The sequence below is a fragment of the Odocoileus virginianus genome, unplaced genomic scaffold (genome assembly GCF_023699985.2).
Source record: "Odocoileus virginianus isolate 20LAN1187 ecotype Illinois unplaced genomic scaffold, Ovbor_1.2 Unplaced_Scaffold_8, whole genome shotgun sequence".
In the NCBI taxonomy this organism is placed as follows: Eukaryota; Metazoa; Chordata; class Mammalia; order Artiodactyla; family Cervidae; genus Odocoileus; species Odocoileus virginianus.
Window position 1 is genome coordinate 310,147 of NW_027224270.1, and position 23,274 is coordinate 333,420.

At 37.2% G+C, this 23,274-nt stretch overlaps 1 protein-coding gene across 1 annotated transcript in view; it reads left to right on the plus strand.

Moving 5' to 3' along the window:
* FER (FER tyrosine kinase) overlaps positions 1-23,274 on the plus strand; it is a 418,591-nt gene that overhangs the window by 268,808 nt on the left and 126,509 nt on the right. The window contains exons 22-24 of the mRNA XM_070462680.1: positions 3,304-3,360; positions 10,572-10,687; positions 13,997-14,091. Of these exons, the coding sequence (XP_070318781.1) occupies positions 3,304-3,360; positions 10,572-10,687; positions 13,997-14,091 (268 nt within the window). The remainder of the gene's footprint in view (positions 1-3,303; positions 3,361-10,571; positions 10,688-13,996; positions 14,092-23,274) is intronic.

Below are 23,274 nucleotides of genomic sequence, written 5' to 3' on the forward strand. Positions count from 1 at the left end.
TCTAATGATGTGAAGGAGCATCTTATTGTGGTTTGTTTTTGTATGTTACTGACTGATGATGTTAACATCTTTTGATGTGCTTACTGTCTATTTGTCCATCCTCTTTTGTTAAGTATTCTACCTAATTTCTTAAAATTCGGTTGTTTGTCATCTTGTTTTTGAGATATGCATTCTCTGTGTTACATAGAAATGATCTGTCATTTATATGTGTTTCAAAAAATGTTCTTCCAGATTGTACTTGGACTTTTCATTTTTTTTAATGAGAGTTTGGAGAAGTACTTATTTTTAATTAGATAAATTCCATTTTTTGTTTAATGTGCTTTTTGTATCCTAAGGAATTTTGGTCATAAGGATGTTCTCTTGTATTTACTTCCAGGACCTTTATAGTTCTGGTTTTATACTTGGGTTGAAATGGAAGCAGAAAACTTTCTTCTATCCTTCTAGTTTCTCTGGTTAGTGTAAGATTTAAATTGACACAGGACAGATTAACAGGAGAAGAAAAATCAAATTTAATTTTGTACATATAGGCACCCCATAGGCATGAGAAGTTCAGAGTTAGGAATCTAAAAGATACATATGCCATCCTGAGCTAAGGAATGTATAGGAGCCCAAGGCTTCAGAGAAGAGGAGGGTGATTCTCAGAGAAGAAGAGCCGGTGTTTAGTAATGGATGTTTGCCTTGTCATTCACATAGGCCATGAAAAGTTATTTCTGGTAATGACTGTTACTGTGGGCAAATCACCACATTTCAATTCTTAAGAGGGAGGTAAAAATTTCCCTTGAGTCCTCAGGGTCCCCATTGCCTTTACTTCAGAATAATCCAAATGCCAACATCTTAAGGAGGCCTGTTAGGAACCCCTGCAGATCTTACATGTAAAATGTTATTTCAAAGCAATCATTATTGTTCCTTTTGTTGACCTATCAGAGGGTGCTGGCTGGGTACAGAGAGTTTCAGAAGGTAAAATACTTCAAAATGGCTGTCCAAGACATTTTAAAGCCATGATTGGGGTGAGTTTTTACATCAAGATGTTTGACTCCTTGTTGCAATTGGTCCTATAGATCACAGTTATATTTCAGTCTATGTGAAAGTGCTGCACTCAATATGTCAGCAAATTTGGAAAACTCAGCAGTGACCACAGGACTGGAAAAGGTCAGTTTTCATTCCAGTCCCAAAGAAAGGCAATGCCAAAGAATGTTCAAACTACTGCACAATTACACTCATCTCACACGCTAGTAAAGTAATGCTCAAAATTCTCCAAGCCAAGCTTCAGCAATACGTGAACTGAGAACTTTCAGATGTTCAAGCTGGTTTTAGAAAAGGCAAAGGAACCAGAGATCAAATTGCCAACATCTGTTGGATCATTAGAAAAAGTGAGAGAGTTCCAGAAAAACATCTACTTCTGCTTTATTGACTATGCCAAAGCCTTTGACTGTGTGGATCACAATAAATGTGGAAAATTCTGAAAGAGATGGGAATACCAGACCACCTGACCTGCCTCTTGAGAAACCTGTATGCAGGTCAGGAAGCAACAGTTAGAACTGGACATGGAACAACAGACTGGTTCCCAATAGGAAAAGGAGTACGTCAAGGCTGTATATTGTCACCCTGCTTATTTAACTTATATGCAGAGTACATCATGAGAAATGCTGGGCTGGAAGAAGCACAAGCTGGAATCAAGATTGCCGGGAGAAATATCAATAGCCTCAGATATGCAGATGACACCACACTTAAGGTAGAAAGCGAAGAGGAACTAAAGAGCCTCTTGATGAAAGTGAAAGAGGAGAGTGAAAAAGTTGGCTTAAAGCTCAACATTCAGAAAACTAAGATCATGGCATCTGGTCCCATCACTCCATGGCAAATAGATGGGGAAACAGTGTCAGACTATTTTTCTGGGCTTGAAAATCACTGCAGATGGTGATTGCAGCCATGAAATTAAAAGACACTTACTCCTTGGAAGGAAAGTTATGACCAGCCTAGACAGCATATTGAAAAGCAGAGACATTACTTTGCCAACAAAGGTCTGTCTAGTCAAGGCTATGGTTTTTCCAGTGGTCATGTATGGATGTGAGAGTTGGACTGTTAAGAAAGCTGAGCGCTGAAGAATTGATGCTTTTGAACTGTGGTGTTGGAGAAGACTCTTGAGAGTCCCTTGGACTGCGAGGAGATCCAACCAGTCCATCCTGAAGGAGATCAGTCCTGGGTATTCATTGGAAGGACTGATGTTGAAGCTGAAACTCCCAATACTTTGGCCACCTGATGCGGAGAGCTGACCCATTGGAAAAGACGCTGATGCTGGGAAAGATTGAAGGTGGGAGGATGAGATGGTTGGATGGCGTCACCAACTTAATGGACATGAGTTTGGGTAAACTCCGTGAGTTGATGATGGACAGGAGGCCTGGTGTGCTGCAGTTCATGGGGTCTCAAAGAGTTGGACATGACTGAGTGACTGAACTGAACTGAACGGGGGAATACTATGGTCTAATGCAAGCTTTTTAAAAGAAAGACTGAAACATAGCACTCCAGAATTTTTCTTTCTTCACCTCTTTTTCCCTCCCCTCCTTTCTCCAGTCTGTTCCCTACCTTTTTTCTTCCTTTTTTAATTTCTGTCTTTCTGCCATTGCAGTATTGTGGGCTCTCATAGCTGAGACTTCTTAGATGATAAAATATTCCCTAAGTAGTGATTAGTTCTTGAGATGAGATAACAGGGTGTTCTTTTATAATGACCTGTCTGCATCATTGGTCTTGTGTACCTTGATGATACTGTAATGTTTGTTGCTTTACTATGCTGTAGGAAATTACTTGGGAAAGATATGGGACTATAGTCACGCAAATAGGCAGCCGTAACTCATGACCAGCTGTGGAAAAATTAGATCTTAGGAATGTGGTTTGGGTAGAACAATAATTCTGTATGATGAAGTGAGGAGTGGAAATTTCACATTGCAAAATGAAATTTCCTCATGTACTGATGACACAGCATTCTGACATGACAAATAACAGCATAGTCTAAGCTTTATGGTGGGAGGAGAGTGTATGCTGTGTTCTACTTACAGGGGTACCATCATTTTGAAGACTGAGAACTCTGATAAAAGTTTGCTATAATGTAGATCTTAAAGTTCTGTTGTGTAGTAACACTTTCTTAAACCTGTTTTATAACCTCTTGAGGTTACAACTTCTTTGTGTGCTGTTGATTGAATGGTATGAATGAAATATCCCTTAGGTCTATTTGCCACGGCCTCAAATGCATCTTACAGCAATTGCATTTCTCACTTAAGGTAAAAATACCATTCTTTCTTTCTGCCATAGGATAAGAAGTGGGTTCTCAATCACGAAGATGTCACATTGGGAGAATTACTGGGCAAGGTATGTAATCCACTGAACTGAATAACCAAAAGTCTTTATAGTGATTCTGAATGCTGTGATTCTTCATATTCTTCAAAGCCTTTCTAATATTCTTGCACATAGCAAAGTACATTCCCACATGAACCTAGAAGAACACAGTGCCATATCTGTTACAAATACTGTGATGTTCATGGAAAAAGAAGTGTGAAAATTTTTGAAAAGTTTAAGGATTACCTTGACTTTTTAAAAAATAGTATATTGTAAATTTTCCTCTGAAAGGATTAAAAGCCACAATAATTTTTATTACATTGTAGTAAAACCAAAACTAGTGAGCTGAGGTTTGGAAAGAAACTGTGAGGTAATAAAAATGTAAACACAATAATAGTCTTATTCCATTTGTTTCTGGTTACACATGATAGTTCAGAAAAAATGCAGTACTGCTCCTTGGGATCTCAGGATGTGTGTAGAATCACAGTGTGTGACAACACGGGCCATGTTGTTTCAGTCTGAGAATGATGTGGGCAGGACACGTTTTAATACATCCATTGTGTAGCTAGCTCTGTTAGTGGTCAGAGGAGGTAGCTATATATGATAAAAGTCACTTTCTTTCAAACTGGCTGGAAATTTCTTCCAACTCCTAGGCAATATGAAAGTATATTATACCTAATAATAATGGCACATATTTAATAATCAAATGGGTTATTTGGACCTTGATTATTAATTTATAATTGAGTTCCAATAGACAAGCATTAACTTCTTTTATTGATGGCTTCATTAGTGAGGTTTGAATTGAGTTGGGGTTCATAATACAATGGAAGAAATAATGTAAAATCCAAATAGGGAAAACTGTTACTCATACACTTCTGAGTGATCAGTACTAGAATTTAAGGCTCAGCATTTCAAGTAAAGAAATAAATGATTATCCATTATTTTTCTTGATTCAAATGCAAACTTGATGAATTGACAGATTTCCCCTATTTTTTAGCTTTGCTATGTGTTAAGGAAGTGAATCCCTGTTGAAACAATCTACTTTGCAGAATTCTTATTATTTTAAAATTATTTTTCCAAATAGAAGCATTAAATTGCTATTAGAAAACAGTTTCTATTGATTGCTAATACTTATTTAGTAAGTAAATTCTAAAGATTTTCAAGCTACAGTAGCTATTATGTTTATTTCCTCTATTATGTAACCATAATTCTTCAGGAAATATTCCACTTTTTCATTACTTTAAGTAACTCAGTATCAGTGATTGGGCTAAAAATTATTACAAAGAAAATAAAGTAATTTCCATGAAAATACAATTAAATATAAAGTTTTAAGATTAAACCAGTCACTGAAAAAGTGTGTTGAGAAGGGCAGATTTTTCAGTACTAAGGAAAAAAAAATGTTTTGGGTTAGAGAGATTTCAGTTATTATGTGATACATGATGCTTCACAAATTAGGAATTTTATCCATTCGGTCCTTACTTAGTAAGGTTATTTTAAAGAATAATTATTTTCAATGACAAGGCAGTAGCATATACCAGTTTTAGTAAATTTAATCATTTTAATAAAAACAAACACTTCAGCTTTAGAGACGTGCATGGCTTAATTTCAGGCTTCCTGGTGGCTCAGATGGTAAAGAGTCTGCCAGCAGTGCTGGAGGCCCGGGTTTGGTTCCTGGTTTGGAAAGATCCCCTGAAGGAGGGCAGGGCAACCCACTTCAGTATTATCGCCTGGAGACTCCCCGTGAGCAGTGGAGCCTGGTGGGCTATAGTTTGTGGGGTTGCAACGAGTTGGACACGACTGAGTGACTAAGCACATAGCTTAGTTTCAGCAAATATTTCTGAGTTGAAAATTTTCGTTTAATATTTTCATTACCTGTTCTGAATATTTATTCAATACTGCTTGAAAGTGCGTAAGGAAAAAAAGAATTAGCCTATACTTACATACTTTGGGATTTTAGTAGTATCATAAGGTTAATATGGTAACTGTAACTTTTACTGAGCCACCGTATTTATACTGTGCTTGATAGCTGGTAATCAAGAATATTAATTCTTCAAATATTTATTGAATGCCTACTGTATATTAGGCACTCCCCAAGGAACTTGGGATACATCCATGAAGATTGGCAGGAAGGTCAATGTGGACCTGAAAGTCAGAAATTGCTTCAATTTTCTCAGTAAATCAGGAAGCAAGATTATTAGCTGAGAATTAGGTTGTAGTAGGGGAGGTACAGAATCTTTAAGAAGAGAGTTGAAGGGCGAGGAAAAGCTAATTAGAAGAATGAACATGTTCGTGGTCTCGGGAACTGTATAATAATTATTGAGCAGTATTAAGGACCTCATAGAGGTGTGTGTTCTTAAAGTAAAGCTAATCAACATCGGTGTGAATTTTCTCCATCCACACTGAACTGTATCAGTCCAGGGTAGGCCATGCCACAACTGGTCTGGGCTGTTTATTTGACAAGGGGGTTCTAGAAATTAAGAGGAATAAAGAAGTTGGGAGTGTATGGTAGAAAGTAATTATGAGCCATGGAACTTAAGCTGAATAAGGAGGAAACCGAGGATGTTAAGGGGGTTATGGACAATAAAAAGTAATAGGATCTAAAGATTTGGAGGTTCCTATCATGAGAAATGCTGGGCTGGAAGAAGCACAAGCTGGAATCAAGGTTGCTGGGAAAAATATCAATAACCTCAGATATGCAGATGACACCACCCTTATGGCAGAAAGTGAAGAAGAACTAAAGAGCTTCTTGATGAAAGTGAAAGAGGAGAGTGAAAAAGTTGGTTTAAAGCTCAACATTCAGAAAACTAAGATCATGGCCTCCGGTCCCATCACTTCATGGCAAATAGATTGAGAAACAGTGGAAACAGTGGCTGACTTTATTGTTTTGGGCTCCAGAATCACTGCAGATGGTGATTGCAGGCATGAAATTAAGAGACACTTGCTCCTTGGAAGGAAAGTTATGACCAACCTAGACAGCATATTAAAAAGCAGAGACATTACTTTGCCAACAAAGCTCTGTCTAGTCAAGGCTATGGTTTTTTTTTTTTCCAGTGGTCATGTATGGATGTGAGAGTTGGACTATAAAGAAAGCTGAGCATGGAAGAATTGATGCTTTTGAACTGTGGTGTTGGAGAAGACTCCTGAAGCTGCTCAGCTTCAATACTTTGGCCATCTGATGCGAAGAGCTGACTCTTTTGAAAAGACCCTGATGCTGGGAACTCTTGAGGGCGGGAGGAGAAGGGATGAGATGACAGAGGATGAGATGGTTGGATGGCATCACTGACTCGATGGACATGAGTTTGAGTAAACTCTGGGAGTTGGTGATGGACAGGGAGGCCTGGCGTGCTGCAGTCCATGGGATCGCAAAGAGTCGGACATGACTGAGTGACTGAACTGAACTGAACTGAACTGAACTGATAGGGTCAAAGAATTTTCAGTCTGGATACTAGAAGAAGTAAGCTAGAAAAATAAAAGCCAGCCAGAAGATGAGATAAATGAAATAGATGTTATCGAGGAGCGGCATCACTGATGATGGCAAAGTTTAAGATCTGAATCTAGAAAATAGGTTGCAGCACAGATCATTGAAGGACAGAGATGGTCACAAAACAGAGTTTGAAGTGTTGGAAGAATCCTTAATTGTCTATTGAAATTTCCAAGTATTAAGACAGGAGTAAAACCTGGCACAGTGATTCAGGAGCTCAAATAGTCAACAAATGAGGGAAAATATTTTCTAATGCAGTAGCTACTAGCCAGGGTATTGGGTATGTAATCAAATGATAAAGTTTCAAAGCTAGGGGTTTTTAGGAAGGCAGTAGAGAAAATGTTTTAAAAGCAGTGACAGATAGCTAGTGGAATCCTTTTTTCTCTCTCCAGGCCACTGGGAGAAGGCCTGGTGTGTGTGTGTATAGGGAACTAAAAGGAAATCACAATTTTAGAAGCCAAAAGAAACCCACCATTTGAGTGTTCTCAAGTGAGAGTGAAGTTTCTATTAGAGCAAGAAGGTGAAGAGCATGATCTTGATCTAGATAAAATTTTAATGATGGACCAGAAGTTCCCAAAGACACAGGGGAGACTGGGGATAGAAGAGAAATAGTTGGAGATCTCAGGAGTCCACATAGCCTAACCAGAATCAGAGAGGGGGAGATGAGGGCCACCAGGACCTTCTGTGAGGATGGATGTAAACAGAGATAAGCGACATCATTAAGTTTAGCCTCGTGGACTTGGAGCCAGCAGCAGAGATGAAGCTGTACCTGCTAGGTGGTAGGGATCAGTGGGTGTCCTATCCTTTTTCCTGACCTCTTTGGATGAAGAAGAGGTGATCTGTGAAGCAGAGTCTTTCTCACTGTTTGAGAGTCCTCCCTTGATCACTCTTAATAGAGTAGAAGTCTTCTGAGTGAAGATTGTTAAATGAATGGTCAAAGTTTTCAAATGCTTCCTATGAGCCAGGACCTATAGGTCCGTATAGGGTAGAGACCAGCAGAAATGCACCAAGGGGCCATGGGATGACAGGAGTTCAGGAAGGGCGGAAATAATCTGGGGAAGATCGGGAAGCTCTGCATACAGGAGGAGCAGAAGAAGTGCACTTCCAAATTAGTTAGCTTGTTCTTTGATTGGAAGTAGAGGGGAAATGTGCAGAAGGTAGAGCATGTATTTTGAAATCCCTGTCTGAATTTAGGATACATGTAGCAGTCATGAGCTACGAGAGGGAGCTAGACAGAGGCTGAGAGAGAAATGGCCGTGGAAGGCTAGATGTTCAAGAAGGCAGGAGTATTTTCTTGCAATGATTAATCTGGCAGTGCTGTGGTAGATGGGTTGAAGGGCTGAGGAACTGATGGTGAGATCAGCTTAGGTAAGAAAAATGAAAGCAGGCTGTATGAGATGTGAGAAGGAAGACAGAAGTTTCTAGAGGGAGAATCGGAACACTTGTAGAGAGAACAATGGTCCTGGTAATTTAGTCAGCAAGTGTCTTCTAATGAATTAAATGTTAAGTCTTAGGCAAGATGAATTTTTAGTGCTTCAGAATCATTCAGGTAAATAAAGTCCTAGCAGTAATCATGTATACTAACACCTTCTACTGGGTCTATTTCTGACATAGTAAATGATGTGATGATTGTGGGAAGGGAAAAAACCCTTGAATAACACGGAAGGATATAAAGCTCAACTATTTCTGTTTCTAGCTTATGATGAATGTGTACTGTGTTGAATTTATTGGATGTTTACTTTTCATGTAAGGGTAATCAGTCATTGTTTTCAATTAATATTTGAGTTGAATATTAGATTTAATAGTAATACTATTCATTACTTAAATACTGAAGTATGCTCAATATTAAATAGAATGTTATTTTAAGCAAACAGCAGTTATCTAATAAATAATGAGTTTATTAAAATCAGTATTTTAGTAATTTTCAATTATTAGGAACATTTAAAATTTATATTCTGTGGACTATTAAGAATTATTTTTATCTTAGAACTCATGCCCATTGATTTTCAGACCCCTCACTGAGTTATTTCTTGCTCAACAGCAGTAGCATTAAAGCTATTTATGATGCTTGCTCATTACAGTTATAGCTATGTAAAAAGTACATATGCATACAGAGAAAGACAAAGAGAATGCTTAAAGATAGCTGTCATGTTAGCTTTATAGATATTTTTTTTTTCATACTTACCATAAAAGCAACTTCAAACTAGAAGTAAGGCATTTTATTTTTTTTTCATTTATTTTTATTAGTTGGAGGCTAGTTACTTTACATTATTGTAGTGGTTTTTGCCATACATTGACATGAATCAGCCATGGAGTTACATGTGTTCCCCATCCCAATCCCCCCTCCTGCCTCCCTCCCCATCCCATCTCTTTGGGTCTTCCCAGTGCACCAGCCCTGAGCACCCATCTCATGTATCCAACCTGGGCTGGTGATCTATTTCACACTTAATAATATACATGTTTCGATGCTGTTCTCTCAGATCACCCACCCTCGCCTTCTCCCATAAAGTCCAAAAGTCTGTTCTACACATCTGTGTCTCTTTTTCTGTCTTGCTTATAGGGTTATCATTACCGTCTTTCTAAATTCTATATATATGTGTTAGTATACTGTATTGGTGTTTTTCTTTCTGGCTTACTTCACTCTGTATAACAGGCTCCAGTTTCATCCATCTCAGAACTGATTCAAATGAATTCTTTTTAACGGCTGAGTAATATTCCATGGTGTATATGTACCACAGCTTCCTTATCCATTTGTCTGCTGATGGGCATCTAGGTTGCTTCCATGTCCTGGCTATTATAAACAGTGCTGCGATGAACACTGGGGTGCACGTGTCTCTTTCAGATCTGGTTTCCTCGGTGTGTATGCCCAGAAGTGGGATTGCTGGGTCATATGGCAGTTCTATTTCCAGTTTAAGGAATCCCCACACTGTTCTCCATAGCGGCTGTACTAGTGTGCATTCCCACCAACAGTGTAAGAGGGTTCCCTTTTCTCCACACCCTCTCCAGCATTTATTGCTTGTAGACTTTTGGATAGCAGCCATTCTGACTGGCGTGTAATGTTACCTCATTGTGGTTTTGATTTGCATTTCTCTGATAATGAGTGATGTGAAGCATCTTTTCATGTGTTTGAAGTAAGGCATTTTAAATCAGAGTATGCTGAAGCCCCAGAGTAGGCCTCGGTGCTCAGACAGCGGGCAGAGATGACCTCGCAGTGCTGCTTGCATCCCAGCGCCTTTCAGAGCCCACGGCACTGCAGGCCCTGTTGCCGGCCCTTCCTGGGCCTGGGCTCCGGCGCCCCGCCCTGGCCCCTGCCTCTCACACTCTCCTCCTCTGAGCCCTGACCGTGTGGGTCAATGCCACCAGTCCCCTCCCAGCACTGTGGCTTTACCTTAGAGCGTTGATGGGGACTTCTTAATCTACTGATACCGAAATGTAGAGCTGGAAGGTAAAAGGGAACTAGGCGGGGGGAGACAGGTGCTTCTGACCGTGTTAGTCTTTCCTTTTACACTATTTCGGTTTTTTCCATTTCCTCTCCAGTTCCCCTCAAGCCTCGGTCTCCTGCACGGCTGGAGTGTTGGGTAGTATGTTTAAAGTTGGGGAATTGGAAAGAGCAGCCTACCCAGTCTTTATTTCTGCTTGAAACTGAATAAAGCTAACAGAGTACTCTTAACTCAAAGCTCATCACTACATGCGTGCCTGGAATTTTTCAAAGACTTATGTGACTGTATTATGCACTGAACAATAAATCTGTTTGTATTTTCAGGGAAATTTTGGTGAAGTATTTAAGGGCATATTAAAGGATAAAACTGCTGTTGCTGTTAAAACATGTAAAGAAGATCTTCCTCAGGAACTGAAAATAAAATTCTTACAAGAAGCCAAGTGAGTTCTCTAAAATAATGTTAACATGTACTTAAAAGTGATTCATTAAAATGTATGTTTGAAGATATCTTAAATTATGACTTGATGAATTAGAAGTAGGTACTTTGAGAGTCTTCAAAAGTAAGCATTCTGAAAACAAAAAGTTTCTCCTTTGAAGTGAAACTCTAGGTCATTTAGCAGTTACAATCAAAAGAGCCAGATGCTAAGAACAGTAAATATTCTTCAAGTCTTTAAAAAAAATAGCAGTATTTCTTGCTTCTATCACATATGCATATACACATATGTATATATGTTGTGTTGTGATTGACCTTATAATAAAAATAGTCTGTATTCTCTGAATAAAATGCTTAATGTAAATATACCTTGAGAATTTTTTTTTCCCATTTATTTTTATTAGTTGGAGGCTAATTACTTTACATCATTACAGTAGTTTTTGTCATACATTGAAATGAATTAGCCATGGATTTACATGTATTCCCCATCCCGGTCCCCCCTCCCACCTCCCTCTCCACCCAATCCCTCTGGGTCTTCCCAGTGCACCAGGCCCGAGCACTTGTCTCATGCACCCAACCTGGGCTAGTGATCTGTTTCACCCTAGATAATATACATGTTTCAATGCTGTTCTCTTGAAACATCCCACCCTCGCCTTCTCCCAGAGCCCACAAGTCAGTTCTATACATCTGAGTCTCTTTTTCTGTTTTGCATATAGGGTTATCGTTACCATCTTTCTAAATTCCATATATATGTGTTAGTATACTGTAATGGTCTTTATCTTTCTGGCTTACTTCGCTCTGTATAATGGGCACCTGTAAAAGAATGAAACTAGAACACTTTCTAACACCATACACAAAAATAAACTCAAAATGGATTAAAGATCTAAATGTAAGACCAGAAACTATAAAACTCCTAGAGGAGAACATAGGCAAAACACTCTCCGACATAAATCACAGCAGGATCCTCTATGACCCACATCCCAGAATATTAGAAATAAAAGCAAAAATAAACAAATGGGACCTAATGAAATGTAAAAGCTTTTGCACAACAAAGGAAACTATAAGCAAGGTGAAAAGACAGCCCTCAGATTGGGAGAAAATAATAGCAAATGAAGCAACAGACAAAGGATTAATCTCAAAAATATACAAGCAACTCCTCCAGCTCAACTCCAGAAAAATAAATGACCCAATCGAAAAATGGGCCAAAGAACTAAACAGACATTTCTCCAAGGAAGACATACAGATGGCTAACAAACACATAAATATACCTTGAGAATTTAATGACATCTTCCTTACTCTCCTTAGAGATTATGGCTTGATTGTTCCCAGCTGTCAGAGTTCTTTTCTTAGAATCTCAGATTTCTTCTTCAGCTCAGTGTCTGACTTTGTTCCAAAATTTACATTGTTTCTTTCCTAATTGATCTTCTACAATGATTGTCTTCCCAATTTTCAGTTTTCGCTAAAATTTAATGTTGCAACTTGCCAGCCCTATATTGCAAGTAGTTATAACGATTCAGTTAGTTGTAAAATCTACAACTAACACAAAAATATACAACAAGACACAAAACAAATGAAAGGGGCTTTGGACAGAGAACGGACATATGAATGGGAGATGTATGGAAGAGTAGATGGATAGTTGAGAGGGAGAGAAGAAGGGTGTATAGATCATTGATGGGTGGTGTAAGGGGAAGGAGGAAAAGAGGTGTGTGTGTGTGTGGGGGGGGTGTTACCTCCTTCAGGGCACTGTATATAAAAGCAAAGCTTTGTGAAGTGCCCTGGAAGAACAGAGGACATGCAGTGAGGGAAATCCCATGGAGTGGAGCATCTTGATGTCATCTCTCCATGTAAACAGTAGATATTTATAACAATGTATTAAGCTACTTGGGTACATTTATTAAATGTTATCTATGCTGAACTGATGGAATAAAGTTGCAAGCATTTTTCGTATATATTATCAGCAATTCAGAAAAAATATTCTATAATGAACTTAAAAGCATCCTATTACAACTGAAATTCATAGGCTCATCATTTTAGTTATTCACAGATATCTTAAAGTACCTTGCTTTCTAATTTGTGAATGTTTTATTGAAAAATAGAGTTTAATTTCTTCTTCAAATGTGAGACTATGAAATTTTCTGTTAAAAATGACAGTTATATGCATGCAAGCTCTCAAGTATCTTTTAATTAGAAGATAGATCTATATATTTAAATATTTAATGTTATTTGGGTTCATCCTGGCTATTTTTTAGAATTTCTTTATTAAGCAGTTTTCAGCCTAAGAAATGACATTTTGGATTAAAGTCAATCATTCTAAAACTCCCTTTCTAATTCATCATAGAAATTGTAAACTCAGTTATTAACAGTATTTTTTTATCTCTAGAATTCTTCCTAGTCTGTCTTCATTTGTTAATAAACACTGTACATTTTCAATCTGTGACATTTTTCTTAGAGCTGTCTCTGCTTTAGTTGTACATGTACAGCACATATATAAACTATTTCATCTTTCTCCAGATGAAGTTATTTTTTTCATTCTGAAAGAACCTGTGTTTTCAAATATGGATGAACTTATAGCTATGTCAGCAGGATAATAGGGAGTATCACTTGATGACAGATACCGTTGGGGCAGACAGGCCTGTGAGGGCCTCTCACCTGTGTAACCCATGCTTGGAGTCCTGTAGACGGGTCTTTGCTGCTTTCATAGCCCTCTGAAACTCCGCCTTTATCCAGACCAAGACTTCCTTGCTTTAACTTTAATCTGATATTACTCATTGTTCAACTTTCTGCCAGGCTTCGCAGAACTTTTGAGTTTATACTATTTGAAATTGACCATGATTGTCAAGTAGGTATTATGAAATCTAAATGTGAAGTGATTACCGCATTTACCAATATGAATTGTTCTTATATTTATCTGTTATTAATGAATTTTATACATAAAACAAAACTGAACAAAAAGTTGCTACCCTAACAGCTTACAGTTTTTGGTCCACTAATACTCTTCAGCTTTTGTGAGGGCATCGAAAAGCAGATGCTTTGAAAGGAGTTCTACATATTTTGGACTGAGTAAGTTATTCAGATTTAGCATGATTGTTAGTTTTCAGAGTGGATACTAGTTTTTAAATGAATATTTAATTAAAAGCTGACTCATTTATATCTATTTTTCCAAGATTTATCAAAACTTATGTACATCCCATTTATCATAATTTGTATTTGTACTTAAGTTTTAAAAATTGTGTATCCTAATTGTGCACACTACACATGATCATAAATTAATGCTTACTGCTTAAATGGTGATTATTCTTATATTTCTCTCATCCAGAATTCTCAAGCAGTATGATCACCCCAATATTGTCAAACTTATAGGGGTCTGCACACAGAGACAGCCTATCTACATCATTATGGAACTGGTTCCAGGTAATACCATTTTAGCAGTTTCCTCAATGGCGTTTTAGTGTCGTTTTGTTCCTTTATATTTATATAGAGTCTCTTTGATTTCTCCTTGTGAAGTTTTCCATGATTTCTTTAACATTTTCCTCATGATGAAGAGTTTGTACATGTACTCGTTGTTTTTATAGCCTCTAATACTTGCTGTTTTCTAGAAAATGTCAACCAACCTTTTTAAAAGGAGATATTACATTGCAGTTCCACGTGGAATTTAGTTATATATAATGTTTCTTTGAGAAAGACTATTTAGAAAAGTTGTCTACTTAGTTCTACTTTATAATAATGATAGCACTAAGAATTTAGTTCATTTATGTCATTTTGCAAGTACATTACCACACCTCCTCTTGTTAAGTTGTACATAATAATACCATAATGCTTTGGGTCACAAACTTTGAACTTCTTTAATATGTGGACCAAAAAAAAGGTAATCTCTCTTGGAATTTATCCTTGTATTTCTCTCTGGTGACTTTTAAAACTGCCAGGTATTTTGGTTAACTACTTTTGCCAACAAACAAGGATAATGTCAAACTGATATCATATATCTTTATTTTTATTATGTTGATGCATCTTTCTGTTGTAGAAAATATGATCATAGGCAAAATATGATCTTTATAAGATTTACAAATACAATATTTAATAACTGATAAGCATTTTCTTTGTTACCTTAACTGTTTACTCATTTTAGAAGAAGAAACTTGAATATGAAAAATATTTCTAACTTTGAATATACATCACATAAACCTGGTAATGTTGATTGCCCACTGAAAACTTTTCACATAATCCTTTCATAATTTAAGGACAGTTGGTCCAATTTTACCACCTGGTTTGATTGCTATTAGAATATTTCTTTATCACCATGTAACTGCAGGATTCCTAGATTATAATCGTTTTCATTCTCAAGATGGCAATATATATTTGCATGATTTACACTACTTGTGATTATATCTCAAAGTAGCTTTCATACAGTTATGAAAAATAGACTATAGTCTAAAATTTTAAAAACAGTTGAATAGCCTATAATTTTACCTAAAATAGTATGTTTAAGTATTATGAATACATAAAACATTTACATAATGCAGATGATGCCCCCAGATAATAAGGGATGTCACTGAAAAAGTTAGATTTGAGAGGTGGGGCAGACCTGATGAGGAAGAGTAATTTTGGTGTTCCCGTAACTGACTAAAGGAGCATGGTGACAAATTCCTGATGGAGGTCCAAACTGAATAAAACAAAAGATAGCTTTGGAAGAGAGCCAGGGAAGTGTTTATCTAGACATTAAATAGTAACCTTTATTGATTTTTTTTAGATATTAAGAATAACAAACTTCATTAAAAAATTCAAAATGTAATAAAGGCAGAAAATTAAAAATAAAAGCCTCCTACTCAACAATCTAATCTTAATCCAAAGCGAACTATTTAGTTTTTTGTGGTTTCTTCCCAGGAAAATATTTAGTATAGAATACCATGATTTTATGCAAATCTTTTAATTATTTAAAATCATAAAGCTTTCTTTTTTCTCTAACATAACATGGTTTCATTGTTTCCTATTCATCCATATAGTTCTACCTTTTCTTTATAATGGCTACAGAATATTCCATTATTTGGTTTTATATAATTTAAATGGGCCTTCTATTTATGGGCACTTTGGTTGTTTCCAATTTTATTACTTTTTTTTTTCTTTTTTAAACAGTGTTCAACTTGGGTCTGAGTTTATGTGCATCTTGATTTATGGGAAGTGTATTAGCTTTCTGTTTATGCACAACAAATGATCATAACTTAGCAGCTTTACATAACATCTGTTTATCACCTCACAGTTGTGTAGGTTAGAAGTCCAGGCAGGCTTGACTGAGTTCTCTGCTCAGGGTCTCCCAAAGCCAAAAATCAGGATATCTAACTGAGCTCTTGTCTGGAGCACTGGGGAAGAATCACTACCAGACTCCTTCTGGGTGGTGGCCGAGTCTCATCTCTTGCAGTTGAGAAATGACCTGAGGTTCTCTTTCTTTTCTTGCTGTGAGCCAAGGGCATCTCCCAGCTCTTTACGGGTTTCTACACTCTCGGATCTTCAGACCCAGTGTGTCACATATTTCAGATGCTTTGAATTTCTCTAACTTGCTCTTATGTTTTTTGTTTCATTCTATTTCGTTTTTCAAGAAAGCTGAGAGAATACTCTGCTGTTTTGAGAGGTTCTGTGATTAGAACAGGTTCACCTGCCCAAGCTGCCTACCTTTAGGGCAGCTGTGCTACTTGGCAGCTATAATCATGGGAGTGGTATCTGACCTTGCTCACATGTTCAGGGGTTAGGGTGGGACACTACTGGGACGCCATCTTCACATTCTGCCTACCGCAGTAGACTTTGCTAAACTTTCTTGAAGGTTCATTGCAGTGTGGGATGTGAAACCACACTGAACTTTTCATACTCTGTTACATTAATTCAGTTGGTTGATCTTTTAAGATGAATGCGTGATTTTTGTAGCATCATGCTTTGTCATACCTCATGTGGAAAATATCAAGTAACCGAACAGTGACATAATTCATTATGCAGTATCAAAAGATCACATTCATTAATGCCATCCCTAATCTCACTGGAAAAGTAATAGGAGGTGTCAATTTCTTGACGGCAAGTATGTGTTTTCCAAAATTTTAATTTGCATTGGGAAACTGGAATGTTGTCCCTGGCAACAAAAGCTGTCAGTTGTTTTGCCTTGAAGTGTTGGACTTAACTTCACTCAGTCTTGAGAGGATGTCAGAAGTCTAATATTTAATAGCCATAATTTTTCAGTCTTTTTGAAAACATATTTATTGACATGTAATTGACATACACTATATATATATATGTATAAAATACTGACACATGTATACACTTGTGAAACGTCACCACAGTCAAAGCAGTGAGCACGCCTCTCACCCTCAGATTTTCCTCACGCCTTTTTAGTCCCTCCCTCATCCCACCGTCGCCTCCTCCCCAGCCCACCACTGATCTGCTTTCTGTGACTGGGTATTGTTGGCGTTTCTTAGAATTTAATGTAAGTGGGAGCGTGCAGTCTGTACTCCTCTTTTCTTGTTTGAGTCTAGTTTGTTTCATTCAGCATATTGGAGATCTGTCCCTGGTTTTCAGAAGTTCACCTTTTGCTGAGTAGAACTGCATTATATGAATATATCCCATTTGTTATCGACTATTGATAGACTTTTGCATTGTTTCCTGTTTAGGGCTACTGCAAAGTAAGCTGCTGTGAACGTTTGTGTACAAGTCTTTGTACTGACATGCACTTTCATTTTTCTGCTGAAAATTTACCTAGGAATGTAATAAGTGAATTAGATAGAATGTACATGTTTAAAATTTTAAGAAGTTGCTAAATTGCTTTCTAAAGTCATTATACTAGTTGTCATACTAGTTGACATTACTAACTGCACTTTCTCTACATTTTCATCAACACTTTGTGTGTTCAATCTTTAGACATTATAATTTTAAGTGTCTTACTCTGGTTTTAATTTGCTTTCCCAACTGACTAATGATATGAGCATCTTGTCATGTGTTAATTTGCCATTCATGATCTTCTTTGAAGTCTCTATTTAAATAATTTGCCAACTTTTAAAAAATTTGGGTTATTTTAATTGGGGCCTTCCAGGTGGTGATAGTGGTATAGAACCTGCCTGCCAATGCAGGAGCTGTAGGAGATGCAGGTTCAGTCCCTGGGTGGGGAAGATCCCCTGGAGGAGGAAATGGCAACCCACTCCAGTATTCCTGCCCGGCAAATCCCCATGGACAGAGGAGCCTGGCGGGTTATGGTTTGTGGGGTCACAAGTGGGACATGACTTAGCGACTACACAGTGACAGCAAAGTCAGACACGACTAGAGCACGATTTAGCGCATAAGCACGTTGCAGTTGAGTCTTGATTCTTTATAAATTCTGGATACAAGTCCTTTATCAAATGTATAATTATCAAATATTTTCTCTCAGTTAGACTTGTTTTTTCATTCTCTTAAGAGTGTCTTTTAAAAAGCAGATTTTTTTTAAATTTCAAAGTTTATTTTTTTCTTTACAGGTCATATTTTTAATGGTAAATCTAAGAACTCTTTGAATCCCAGATTACAAACTTTTTCTTCTATGTTTACGTATACAATTTTTATAGTTTTAGAATTTAGAACTTATAGTTCGGTCTGTGGTTTATTTCATATGGTCGTGAGGAATGGTTTGAAGTTCATATTTTTGGCATATAGATATCCAGTTGTTACAGCATCACGACTCTTCTTTCTCTCCTGATTTTCCACCTTCCTTTTAAAATATATTTATGTGTAATTATATTTCTGGATGCTGGACTTCCCTGGTGGCTCAGACGGTGAAGAATCTGCCTACAGTGCAGGAAGCGTGGGTTCAGCCCCTGGGTCAGGAAGATCCCTTGGAGAAGGGAATGGCAGCCCACTCCAGTATTCTTGCCTGGAGAATTCCATGGACAGAGGAGCTGGGCAGGCTACAGTCCATGGGATCCTGAAGAGTCAGACATAGGACTGAGTGACTAACATGCATGCATATTTCTGGACTCTAATTTCTGTCAGTCTGTTTGTTGTAATGTCAATACTACACTGTCTTGACCACTTGTAGTTTCATAGTAAGTCTTGTATCAGGTGATGTTAGTTGTCTAACTTTATTCTTTTTTAGAATTGTTTTGGCTATTAGACGTCCTTTGCATTTCACTATCAATTTTTTTTGTTAGTTTTTCAGTTTCTATACAAAGGGTTGCTGAAATTTAGTTTAGGATTAAATTGAATCTATAGATCAATTTGGGATAAATAGGCTTCTTAACAATATTGAGTCTTCTGACCCCTCTACATGATAGATCTTTCTAGTAAAATCCTTAATGTCCCCCTGCAAGGTTCTGTAGAGTTTAGTGTATAGGATTTTCCATCTTTTGTCAGACTTCTCTCTGAGTATTTGGTTTTCTGAGATGCTATTTGTAAGTGATTTTTAAAAAAATAAATATATCCACTATGGAAATCGTAGTATGTATGTGAATAACACTGTCAGTCAGTTTGATGTATTGACCTTTATAGGATGCTCTACACAACATCACCAAGATATACATTCTTTTCAGCTACATAGAGAATGTTTACCCAGATAGACCATATCCTGGGTCATGAAAAAAAACTCAATAAATTTGTACAAATTTAAGTTCTGGTGACTTCCCAGGTGGTGCTAGTGTTACCCGCCTGCCAATGTAGGAGACATGAGCGATGCAGATTCGATGCCTGGGCTGGGAAGGTCCCCTGGAGAAGGGAATGGCAACCCACTCCAATACTTCCTGGAGAGAATCCATCGACAGAGGAGTCTGGCGAGCCACAGTCCCTGGGGGCGCAGAGTCGGACACCACTGAGCAAGTAACACACATACACACAAGTTCTATGAACACAACAGAAATAAAGTAAAACTCAAGGACAGAACGATTTCTGAAAAATGTCTAAATATCTGGAAAGTAAGCAATGCATAGCTGAGTGACCAGTGAGTCAGAGGGGAGCTTAGAAAGTACTTTGAACTAAATGAGAAAAAAAACTCAGTATTTATATGATTTATATGATGCCTATTAAGCAGTGCTTAGGGACGTAAATCTAGCACTAAATACACATATTAGAAAAGAAGGAAGAACTCAAAATTGTGATCTTTACTTCTACCCTAAGTGCAAATTAACTCAAAATGTTTATATAAAAGAAGGGAAAAAATATAATAGGAAAAGGAATCAATAGAATCCCTTGAGATTAATAAAATTAATAAAACCTCTACATAAACTCTTCAGAAAAAAGACACAAATTACCAATATCAAGAATGAAAGAATTTTGGACTCTGTGGGAGAAGGCGAGGGTGGGATGTTTAGAGAGAACAGCATCGAAACATGTATATTATCGAGCGTGAAGCAGATCACCAGCCCAGGCTGGATGCATGAGACAAGTGCTCGGGCCTGGTGCACTAGGAAGACCCAGAGGAATCGGGTGGAGAGGGAGGTGGGAGGAGGGGTTGGGATGGGGAATACATGTAAATCCATGGCTGATTCGATTCATGTCAATGTATGACAAAAACCACTACAATATTGTAAAGTAGTTAGCCTCCAACTAATAAAAATAAATGAAAAAAAGAAAAAAAAAAAAACTGCTTGCATTTTTTTTCAGGGGAAGCCATTAAAAAAGTACTTTCTAATAAAGAGAAAATAATGAGGAAAAAAAAAGAATGAAAAAGGTGACCTCATTACAGATTCTACATAATTAAAATATATTTTCTTAATGGCTGTATAAAGAAATTCAACGGCTTAGATGAAATGGAAAAATTTTCTGAGACAAAAACTGCCAAATCTTATTCAACCTTCATAACCCCGTATCTTTTATAGAATTGGTCACTAAGAAATCATCCTTCTAAGAAAACTCCAGGCCTATATCACTTCACTGGTGAATTATACCAAAGTTTTAAGAAGAAGCATCAGCTCTACACAAATTCTTAGAAATGAAAAGGAGAGACTACTTCTCAACTCATTGAGGTCATTTCTACCTGATTCTATAACTAGACAAAAATATTACAGGAAAAGAAAACCACAGACTATATGTCATTGTTACATATTTAAATTCTGAGCACAATTTTAATGAAGCAAATTAAGCCATAGACAAATACATCATGCTCAAGTGGAGTTTATCCTGGGACTAGCAGCTGATTTAACCTTCAAATAGCAATCAATATAATTCAGATTAATATCATTTAAAATTATATAATCATTTCAGTAAATGAAGAAAAATCACTGGAGAAAATCCATTGTTCATTCCTGATAAGAATTGTCTGAAAATGAGAAATAAAAGAAAACATCTGCACCATGAGTGACTTCTGAGAAAGACCTACAGATAACATTGTCGTTAATGGCAAATGTCTGAACGCTTTGTTCGTTTATATCAGAAATAAGACAGATTTGCCTACACTTACCATTTAAAACAGTATATTCTCAGTGTTCTAGCTTCCAGGACAATACAGCAAAAAATAAAGCCAGAAAAAGTAAAAATCATCTTTTAATATGTTTATGGTATTTTTCACCTCTGCCATAATATTTCTCTGTCAGTGTTTGAAATTAAAATGCTACCCACTATACCAATATAAAAGACATCATAGCATTCTATGGTAAAACCACTACAGCACTTAAAAATAAATGATTTTTTTGTTTTAAACATTTTAAAAGTAATATAAATCATCTTCAGTGGTTTTTGTCTTTAGACACTGCTTTGAAATCTTTTGTATTGAGCCAGTTATAATCTAACATTCTAATGTCATGAAACCCGGACCAAAGTAGCAGGTTCAAAACAATAAGCTCATAATTTTGACATTTTCAAGCTTCAGGTTAAACCTTAGTAAGAAACTTTGCATTGTCTCAATAGATTGTTGCTTAAGTCTTATGTATCTTTTTCTTTCTCATCAGTGAACACATTTACATACAAAATATAAAGGCAAATACCATAAGATTCCTTGTAAAAAATATTTCCACTATAAGATGAAAATCTGATAAATACATCATTACAAAAAGCTTAGGAAAGATTTATCCCAGGTATGCAAGCCAGTTTCAACATTTGGAATTGGTTAAAGTAATCCATCACAGTAGGCTAGAAGAAAAATCAAGTGACTGTATAGATAGATGTGGACAAAGCTTTTAACAAAATTTAACACTCATTTATGATAAAGATCTTAAAAAGTCAGTGAACTTAAGGATCTTGCTCAGTTTGTTTGTTTGTTTTTTAAATCTGTAAAAACCCTACAGCTAATATTATGCTTAATGGCAAGAGACCTGAAGCTCTCCTACTGAGATCAGAAAGCCAGGCATGGATGCCTCTCCGACCATTCCTTTTTTTTTTTTTTGTAGGCTATTTAAGCTACCACATATGACATAAGAGTAGATACATGCCATTTTGTATTTCTCCAAACATGTCGAACATACACTACCAAGAATGAACCCTGATCTAAACTATGCACTTTGGGTGATAATGATGTCAGTATAGGTTCATCAGTTATAACAAATATAACAAATTCTAGCAAGGGATTTGATAATACAGGAGACAGTCTCTTGTTCAGTTCAGTCACTCAGTCAGTCCGACTCTTTGTGACCCCATGGACTGCAGCACTCCAGGCCTCCCTGTCCGTCACCAACTCCTGGAGCTTACTCAAACTTGTGTCCATTGAGTTGGTGATGCCATCCAGCCGTCTCATCCTCTGTCGTCCCCTTCTCTTCCTGCCTTCAATCTTTCCCATCATCAGGGTCTTTTCAAGTGAGTTAGTTCCTCACATCAGGTGGCCAAAGTATTGGAGTTGGAGCTCAACTGAGCAACTGAACTGACTGACTAAACTGCTGAGCTGATAATGTATGCTGCAGTGTAGATGAACGTCAAAAAACTTTATGCTACTTAGAGCAAGTCCAGTACAAAAGACTACATGTTGTATAATTCTGTTTCTATGAAATGCCCAGAAAAGGCATAGATAAAGAAGGAAGATTTGTGAATTCCTGCGCCGGGGGGTCTAGGTGGGTATTGGCTGTATACAGGCAAAAGAGATCTCTGTGGAGGGATGAAAATGTTAAAATCTGGATTGCATTGACAATTGTATACCTCTGTAAATTTGTCAAAGCTCATTAAATTGTACATTAAGATGTGCAGCTCTTAAAAAGAAAAGGCTCAAAAGCCAAGCATTTTGGTCAGAAACTTGTAGATTATATTGTCTTGTTCAGTCTACTGAACTCTTCACTTTCTTCCCTTAGTTTCCCTTCCTGTGAAGTAAGAACAACAGAGTTGCTGTAAGAGATAATAAACTGTTTGTTTTGTGTGTGTATATGTCAAACACACATGGACACTTTACACACACACACACACACACACACACACAGTCTGACTCAGGGATTGAACCTGTGCTTCCTGACTGCATCTGCTGCACTGGTAACTGGATTTTTGACCACTGTGCAACCTGGGAAGCCCTTATATACATATATATACACACATATAATATACATAATTTATATTTATACATATAATCTTGAGACATTGGCTCCATGGTTCAGGGCTCCCCGGGTGGCTCCATTGGTGAAGAATCTGCCTGCAGTGCCGGAGACCTGGGTTTGATCCCTGGGTTGGGAAGATCCCCTGGAGGAG